The 9753-nt window shown below is 41.2% G+C and overlaps 1 protein-coding gene across 3 annotated transcripts in view; it reads left to right on the top strand.

Moving 5' to 3' along the window:
* Positions 1 to 102: 102 nt before the first annotated feature.
* PDSS2 (decaprenyl diphosphate synthase subunit 2) overlaps positions 103 to 9753 on the top strand; it is a 308730-nt gene continuing 299079 nt past the window's right edge. For 2 of the 3 annotated variants that reach the window (XM_058435449.1, XM_032156020.2), the window contains exon 1: positions 123 to 674. In XM_058435449.1, coding sequence (XP_058291432.1) covers positions 379 to 674 — 296 coding nt within the window. In that variant the 5' untranslated portion in view covers positions 123 to 378. Of the gene's footprint in view, positions 675 to 9753 lie in introns of all 3 variants that reach the window. The other variant, XM_032156019.2, reaches the window with a different exon arrangement.

The raw sequence follows: 9753 nt of genomic DNA, 5'->3' as shown, positions 1-9753 counted from the left end.
TCACCTCCAAAGCACCGCCCCTTCGGGGGCGTTCTCGGGTACGCCGTAAAGTAGAGAGTATGCTTAACAACCCGCCTCCGTCTTTACGGCAGGCCGCATTCCATGCCTCCAATATGGCGTCTTCCACATAGGCAGTGGCTGTGGTTTCTACCCCGGGTGGCCGGGGGCAGTGCTGAGCTGGGACTGTTTGCCCAGCCTGGGCTGCAGAAAGCAGCAGTTAAAGTTCGTTTCTGGTCACTGCTCCAGGAAGCCACCTTACTTTGAGGGTCAAGAATTGCCGCTTCCTTTTAGTTACTGCAAGTTCCTCCTCTGCCCCTGGTTTGTTTCCCGCGCCACCTCTGGATACCCCCAGGTCCCAGACCCTTCCAGACTTAAACCATGAACCTTCGGCAGCTGCTGTTGCACTTGCCACGTTATCTCGGAGCCTCGGGTTCCCTGCGTCGCCTGTGGTGGTCCCCGTCCCTCGACACCATCTCTTCGGTGGGCTCTTGGCGTGGTCAGTCCTCCAAGTCCCCGGCCCACTGGAATCAGGTAGTGTCAGAGGCGGAGAAGATCGTGGGGTACCCCACGTCCTTCATGAGCCTTCGCTGCCTGCTGAGCGACGAGCTCAGCAACATCGCTATGCAGGTGCGGAAGCTGGTGGGCACTCAGCACCCTCTGCTTACCACAGCCAGGTGAGCTACCCCTCTCCCGCTGACACACTCGCACTCGTTGGAATACTTTTTTTCTGGCGGGCACACGCGTTCTACCTCTCTCAGACTGGCTCCTGGTTTGTCTCTTTTTAGTCCTTCCTTTTTACTCACTCCTTCTAGACATTCCATGTTGTCCCTTCTCTAGTCCACTTAACGTTCTTGCTCAGCTGAGTGGATAAGTGGTTTTCTTTGAAACACTTGTATACTTTCCGCGACTTTGCTTCTTAATTGTTGAGGATGAAGATGCCTCAGTGATTTGTGGAGAAATCGAGCGGAGATGTAGGTTTATTGAGTCACTTCCTAGAAATTTTTTTTTTTAATGGGATAGATTAATTTTCTGTCCCGCACTGTTCAGGGGGTCACCTCCAGAAAGTAGGCAAGGAGAGAGAGAGAGGCTGAAGGTAGATAATTCTTTCCAACGAATGTCTTGGGGTTGAAGTAGGAATTTATCCTGTTAGTAGTCATTATCTTCTTAGGATATTTATCACTTATGCTGTATTACTGCTGTGAAACCTGCCTTTAGTATTTATAGAAGTTTTCTTTTTTTTTTTTTGAGACGGAGTCTCGCTCTGTCGCCCAGGCTGGAGTAGCTGGGACTACAGGTGCCCGCCACCACGCCCGGCTAATTTTGTCTTTGTATTTTTAATAGAGACGGGGTTTCACCGTGTTAGCCAGGATCGTCTCAATCTCCTGCCTCGGCCTCCCAAAGTGCTGGGATTACAGGCGTGAGCCACCGTGCCTGGCCAAAAGTTTTTTTTTTTTTCTTCCACTTAAACCCCACACCTTCTGATTTGTAATTAAACATACAGCGAAGTTACAAAAATAATATAGTTCAAAGAACACACTTGCATACCCTTTAATCGGATCCACCTACTACATAGATATGTCTATATATGTCGATATATACATTAAATACATATACACACAGATATATATACTATTCACGGGTATATATCTTTCTATATATTTTTTTCTGAATCATTTGATGGTAGATTGCATACATCACGATCCTTTTCCCCTAAATACTTCAGTATGTATTTCCTAAGCATAGTGGTAATCTCCTATGTAAGTATGCTACAGTTACCAACTTAGGTATATTTAATATTGATACAATACTTTTATTTAATCTACCATTTAATTTCAATTTTGTTAATTGGCCTAATAATGTTCTTTATAGCATTCTTTACCCTCCAGGACAGGATTCAGTCCAGGATCAAGTATTGCATATCTCTTCTTGGCTTTTATGACTAGAGCACTGGTTCTCAACTGGGGCAGTTTCCCCCCCGAGGACATTTGGCATGTATGGAGACATTTTTGGTTGTCACAAATGGAGGCACAATACTGGCATTTAGTGGATAGAGGCCAGTGATGCTACCCTTCAATTCCCAGGACAGACCCACAAGAAGTAATTAGGTGCTGCAAAATGTCAGTAGTGCCCCGGTGGAGAAATCCAGGACTAAAAGGACCTTTTTCTGTTGATGTTTTTAAAAGTAAACTTCTATTTTGAAGTAGTTTTAGATTTACATGCAGTTGGAAGAAATAACACAAAGAAATCTAATATACACCTAACCCTGTTTCTCCCAATGGTAACATCTTTTGAAACGATGGTGTAATATCATAAGCAGGGTATTTATGTTGATACAGTTAAGATAAGGAACATATTCAGCACTATAAGGATTCCTCATGTTGCTCTTTTTTAGCCACACTCACTTCCCTTACCCACCCCTTGCTTTAATTTTTCGAGGCACCTGTCATTTTCTTACTACAAAAGTTATCAAATAGTAATAATACAGTGATTTTATTCCTTGGCATTGTTCCCAGTTATCAGGAATATCCCCTTATGATTAACTGGAATGTTAGTTTTCTAGAGATTCTAGATGATACACACTCAAAACACATAGACACACACATATTTTTAAAGCTTAATGAAACGAATAAGCCTATTATTACCAAACTTAAGAACTGTAACTTTACCAGTCCTGTTGAAGCTAAATGTGTACTCCTCAGTCCATCTCCCTGACTCCCACTAAAGTGTTTTTAAACACTTTTCAAAATTACCAGGGGTCCTGGTGTGGTGTCTCATGTCTGTGATCCCAGCACTTTGGGAGGCAAAGTAGAAAGATTTCTTGAGCCCAGGAGTTCGAGACCAGCCCGGGCAACATAGCAAAACCCTCTACAAAAAATAAAATAAATTAGTTGGGCATGGGGGTGCACATCTGTAGTCCCAGCTGCTTGGGAGGATTGCGATTGCTTGAGCTGGGAGGTCAAGGCTGTTGTGAGCCATGATTGTGCCACTGCACACCTGTCTGGGCAAGAGACCCTGTCTCAAAATAAAATGAAATAAATAAAATTACATTGTTATTTTTCTAAATAATAATGTTTCATTTTACTGGTTTCTTTGCAATGTACAAATATGATAGTTTATTGCATATGGCCTTATGTGACTTCCTTCTTAAAATTCATGGTTTCTGAGATTCATCCGTGTTGTGTGTTTAACTGTAGTTCATTAGGTTTTCACTGGTGTATGAAATTCTGTTGTGTGAATATACCACAGTCATCTTTTATTTGTTTATTTATTTTCAGACAGAGTTTCACTCTTATTGCCCAGGCTGGAGTGCAGTAGCACAATCTCGGCTCACTGCAGCTTCCGCCTCTCGGGTTCAAGCGATTCTCCTGCCTCAGCCCCCCAAGTACCTGGGATTACAGGTGCCCGCCACCATGCCTGGCTAATTTTTGTATTTTTAGTAGGGACAGGGTTTCACCATGTTGGCCAGGCTAGTCTTGAACTCCTGACCTCGTGATCTGCCCACCTCAGCCTCCCAAAGTGCTGGGATTATAGGCGTGAGCCACCACACCGGGCCTCATAGTCATCTTATAATTAACATTTGGGTTGTTGCATTTCTTAGTATTATGAAAAATGCTGTTATAAATATGTTTGCATATCTTTTGGTGTTCATGTCATGAGGATATAAAAACAAGAGCATAATTGTTGGATGTGCACATGTTTGTCTTTAGAATGCTTTCTAAAGTGAATGTACCAGTTTATACTCTCATAAACAACTTCTGAGTTCAGGTTACTCCTAGTTCTCATAACACTAGAACTAAGAGGTTTCTTAAGGGTTTTTTTTTTTTTTTTCTGAGACAGAGTCTCGCTCTATCGTCAGGCTGGAGGGCAGTGGCATGATCTCGGCTCACTGCAACCTCCGACTCCCTGGTTCAAGCGATTCTCCTGCCTCAGCCTCCCAAGTAGGTGGGATTGCAGGCACGTGCCACCACGCCCAGCTAATTTTTGTATTTTTAGTAGAGAAGGGGTTTCACCATGTTGGCCACGATGGTCTTGAGCTCCTGACCTCATGATCTGCCCACCTCGGCCTCCCAAAGTATTAGAATTACAGGCATGAGCCACTGCACCTGGCCCAGGTTTCTTAGTTTTCAGTAATCCAGTAGGAGGTTTCTTTGTGTTTGATGGGAATGATAGTGTCAATGATAGGGGCTGTAATATTGCATTATGAGTATTGTAGTCCATCATAAAGCACAGAAGTGAAAAGGGTGAAGCTAAAGAGAGCCTTATTAATGTGTATATTCTGAGAACTGTAGTTTATCTACTTAGTTGCAATAGCATCAGACGAGGGTTTGGAGAAGATCTCTTCAGAGGCCACCAGAGGCACCCTAGATGAAAGTTTGTGAGACTAATGGTTCTGAAACTTTCCTAATTGTTGCCTAACCTGCCTTGTAGTACTATAGTACAGTGACAGAATTGGAAAGGCACAGAATAAGTAAGTTTTTGCAAAGTTGTCATAGCATGTATGAATTGCTATATTTTGTAAGAAAAGAAAGAGCTATAATAGCTTACCAACCAAAAAAAGTCCAGGACCAGATGGATTCACAGCCGAATTCTACCAGAGGTACAAGGAGGAGCTGGTACCGTTCCTTCTGAAACTATTCCAATCAATAGAAAAAGAGGGAATCCTCCCTAACTCATTTTATGAGGCCAGCATCATCCTGATACCAAAGCCTGGCAGAGACACAACCAAAAAAGAGAATTTTAGACCAATATCCTTGATGAACATCGATGCAAAAATCCTCAATAAAATACTGGCAAACCGAATCCAGCAGCACATCAAGAAGCTTATCCACCATGATCAAGTGGGCTTCATCCCTGGGATGCAAGGCTGGTTCAACATATGCAAATCATTAAATGTAATCCGGCATATAAACAGAACCAAAGACAAAAACCACATGATTATCTCAATAGGTGCAGAAAAGGCCTTTCACAAAATTCAGCAACCCTTCATGCTAAAAACTCTCAATAAATTAGGTATTGATGGGACGTATCTCAAAATAATAAGAGCTATCTATGACAAACCCACAGCCAATATCATACTGAATGGGTAAAAACTGGAAGCATTCCCTTTGAAAACTGGCAAAAGACAGGGATGCCCTCTCTCACCACTCCTATTCAACATAGTGTTGGAAGTTCTGGCCAGGGCAATCAGGCAGGAGAAAGAAATAAAGGGTATTCAATTAGGAAAAGAGGAAGTCAAATTGTCCCTGTTTGCAGATGACATGATTATATATCTGGAAAACCCCATTGTCTCAGCCCAAAATCTCCTGAAGCTGATAAGCAACTTCAGCAAAGTCTCAGGATACAAAATCAATGTACAAAAATCACAAGCATTCTTATACACCAATAACAGAAAAACAGAGAGCCAAATCATGAGTGAACTCCCATTCACAACTGCTTCAAAGAGAATAAAATACCTAGGAATCCAACTTGCAAGGGATGTGAAGGACCTCTTCAAGGAGAACTACAAACCACTGCTCAATGAAATAAAAGAGGATACAAACGAATGGAAGAACATTCCATGCTCATGGGTAGGAAGAATCAATATTGTGAAAATGGCCATACTGCCCAAGGTAATTTATAGATTCAATGCCATCCCCATCAAGCTACCAATGACTTTCTTCACAGAATTAGAAAAAACTACTTTAAAGTTCATATGGAACCAAAAAAGAGCCCACATCGCCAAGTCAGTCCTAAGCCAAAAGAACAAAGCATTATGCTCCCTGATTTCAAACTATACTACAAGGCTACAGTAACCAAAACGGCATGGTACTGGTACCAAAACAGAGATATAGATCAATGGAACAGAACAGAGCCCTCAGAAGTAATGCCGCATATCTGCAACCATCTGATCTTTGACAAACCTGACAAAAAGAAGAAATGGGGAAAGGATTCCCTATTTAATAAATGGTGCTGGGAAAACTGGCTAGCCATATGTAGAAAGCTGAAACTGGATCCCTTCCTTACACCTTATACAAAAATTAATTCAAGATGGATTAAAGACTTACATGTTAGACCTAAAACGATAAAAACCCTAGAAGAAAACCTAGGCAATACCATTCAGTACATAGGCATGGGCAAGGACTTCATGTTTAAAACACCAAAAGCAAAGGCAACAAAAGCCAAAATTGACAAATGGGATCTAATTAAACTAAAGAGCTTCTGCACAGCAAAAGAAACTACCATCAGAGTGAACAGGCAACCTACAAAATGGGAGAAAATTTTTGCAACCTACTCATCTGACAAAGGGCTAATATCCAGAATCTACAATGAACTCAAACAAATTTACAAGAAAAAAACAAACAATCCCATCAAAAAGTGGGCGAAGGATATGAACAGACACTTCTCAAAAGAAGACATTTATGCAGCCAAAAGACATATGAAAAAATGCTCATCATCACTGGCCATCAGAGAAATGCAAATCAAAACCACAATGAGATACCATCTCACACCAGTTAGAATGGCCATCATTAAAAACTCAGGAAACAACAGGTGCTGGAGAGGATGTGGAGAAATAGGAACACTTTTACACTGTTGGTGGGACTGTCAACTAGTTCAACCATTGTGGAAGTCAGTGTGGCGACTCCTCAGGGATCTAGAACTAGAAATACCATTTGACCCAGCCATCCCATTACTGGGTATATACCCAAAGGATTATAAATCATGCTGCTATAAAGACACATGCACACGTATGTTTATTGTGGCACTATTCACAATAGCAAAGACTTGGAACCAACCCAAATGTCCAATAACGATAGACTGGATTAAGAAAATGTGGCACATATACACCATGGAATACTAGACAGCCATAAAAAATGATGAGTTCATGTCCTTTGTAGGGACATGGATGAAGCTGGAAACCATCATTCTCAGCAAACTATCGCAAGGACAAAAAACCAAACACCGCATGTTCTCACTCATAGGTGGGAATTGAACAATGAGAACACATGGACACAGGAAGGGGAACATCACACTCCGGGGCCTGTTGTGGGATGGAGGGGAGGGGAGAGGGATAGCATTAGGAGATACATCTAATGCTAAACGATGAGTTAATGGGTGCAGCACGCCAACATGGCACATGTATACATATGTAACCTGCACATTGTGCACATGTACCCTAAAACTTAAAGTATAATAATAATAATAAAAAAGGAGCTAATCTGCATGTAATTTTATTCTATTTACTACGATGATGTGTTGCAAATTATTTAAACAGCCTAAACTCATAGACAGCCAATGAAGAAACTTTTGGGGTGTGGATATGTATCTGTATATATTTGTGTATACACTGTGCACAGCTATTTCAGCAAAGGAGCAGGCATTTGATCCAGAGGTTAAGCAGGTAATGATTATTGTAAATTATAACTAAAATCAAGGATTAAGCAGCTGTATTTTTTTGTTTTTTATTTTTATTTTTTTGAGGCAGAGTCTTGCTCTGTTGCCCAGGCTGCAGCCATTTACTTTTCGAATAAAGCTACATGGTATGTTCGGGGTGAATCATGTCTAACAGCCCTAAAATTTAGATGAATGGTGACTTTGTTAGCAAACAGCAGGAAAAAGAAAAAAGGAAACCACCATAATTTGCTATTCACTGATCTCTTTACCTAAGACATCTTGTCAAGAAAAGGGAAAAACAGCCTGGATGTGACATATATTCTTTAACACTAAATGAGAAATGAGGTTAAAAATCTTGAGGTTTGGTGAGATAATGATTCTGTTACTAGGAACAGAGGAGCATTTAGCTCATTTTTACTCTTGTTCATTTAGATTTTCTAGGATCTCTCTGTTGTAAACGACAATTAGATAAATAATTAATTTACCAAATGTTTATTGAAACCTATGAAGTGATATAAAGAAGTCTAGACCAGGTATAGTGGTTCACGCCTGCAATCCCAGAACTTTGGGAGGCCAAGGTAGGCAGATTGCTTGAGCTTAGGAGTTTGAGACCAACCTGGGCAACATGGTGAAACCCCATCTCTACAAAAAATACAAAAAATTATCCGGGTGTGCTGGTGCATGCCTGCAGTCTTAGCTACATGGGAGGCTGAGCTGAGAGGATCCCTTAGGCCCAGGAGGTGGAGGCTGTAGTGAGCTGTGGTCATGCCACTGCACTCCATCCTGGGCAACGGAGTGATACCCTGTCTCAAAAAAAAAAAAAACAAAGGAAATCTAAAACATGGACCCTGTCCCTTGATAAGTTGACACAAAAGATATTTACAAATATCTAACAGAAGGAAACAAATGACTTGTGGTTAATGGGCTACCACATAGAGAGATGGCTTGTAATAGTAGAGAACCTTTCATGGAGAAATTGGGACTCCATTGAAGGATGGACGGATAAAAATTACTTAAGTAATGTTTTAGGGTAGTAGTTGTATAATATTTCTTTTTTTCCTTCATGATTCTTTCTTTTTTCCCCTTCTCCAGGCTACCATACCTCTACTAGGTATGGGGAAGACCTTAAAAGCAAGGATAAGCAGTGCAATAAAGTGAGCAGCATGAATAGAGCTAGAATAGTAAAAACTAGAACATTTTAGAATAGCTAAAATGTTGGAAAAAGAAAGCGTGGGTGAGGAATCATTCCACCTACTGTTAAATCTTACTATATAGCTGCATTAATCAAAACACTGTGGTATTGGCAGAGGAATAGACAGATCAGTGGAATAGAATAGCAAACCCAGAAATAGATCAACATAAATATGCCCAATTGATTTTTAACAAAAGCGCAAAAACAATTCAATGGAGAGAGGATAGTTTTGTTTTGTTTTGTTTTTTCTTTCTCCAAAAATAGGGCTGGAACAATTGAACATCATAGGCAAAAAAATGAACCGTGACCTAAACCTCACACAATATTTTTACAAAATCAATGTAAAATGGATTATTTGTGAAATCAATGTCCATTTAAAATGGATTTAAACATGAAATGTTAAACTATAAAACTTTCAGAAGAAAACAGGATAATATCATGGCCTGGTGCGGTGGCTCACGCCTGAATTCCCAGCACTTTGGGAGGCTAAGGTGGGTGGATCACCTTAGGTCAGGAGTTTGAGACGAGAATTGCTTGAACCTAGGAGGTGGAGGTTGCAATGAGCCGAGACTGCACCACTGCACTCCAGCCTGGGCGATAGAGCAAGACTCAGTCTCAAAAAAAAAGAAAACATAGGCTAACATCTTCAGGACCTAGGGCTAGGTAAGCAGTTCTTAGACATGACACCAAAAACTTAATTCATAAAAGAAAACAATAATTGGACTCCATAAAAGTTCGAAACTGGCCAGGCGTGGTGGTTCACGCCTGTAATCCCAGCACTTTGGGAGGCTGAGGCGGGCAGATTACAAGGTCAGGAGTTCGATACCAGCCTGACCAACATGCTGAAACCCCGTCTCTACTAGAAATATAAAAATTAGCTGGGCGTGGTGATGTGCACCTGTAATCCCAGCTACTCAGGAGGCTGAGGCAGGAGAATCGCTTGAACATGGGAGGCAGAGGTTGCAGTGAGCTGAGATCATGCCACTGCAAACCAGCCTGGGTGACAGAGTGAGACTCCATCTCAAAAAGAAAAAAAAAAAAAGTTTGAAACTTAGCTCTGTGAAAGACCCTGTAAAGAGGGTGAAAAGTTTAGCCACAGACTGGGAGAAAATATTTGCAAATCACATATTCAAAGAAGGACTTGTATCCAGATTATGTAAAGAACTCTCTAAACTCAAGAGGCTGGGTGT

The sequence above is a fragment of the Hylobates moloch genome, unplaced genomic scaffold (assembly GCF_009828535.3).
Source record: "Hylobates moloch isolate HMO894 unplaced genomic scaffold, HMol_V3 SCAFFOLD_2, whole genome shotgun sequence".
Taxonomy (NCBI): domain Eukaryota; kingdom Metazoa; phylum Chordata; class Mammalia; order Primates; family Hylobatidae; genus Hylobates; species Hylobates moloch.
Note: the sequence above shows the minus strand (reverse complement) of the source record. Positions and strands in the feature narration are given on the sequence as shown.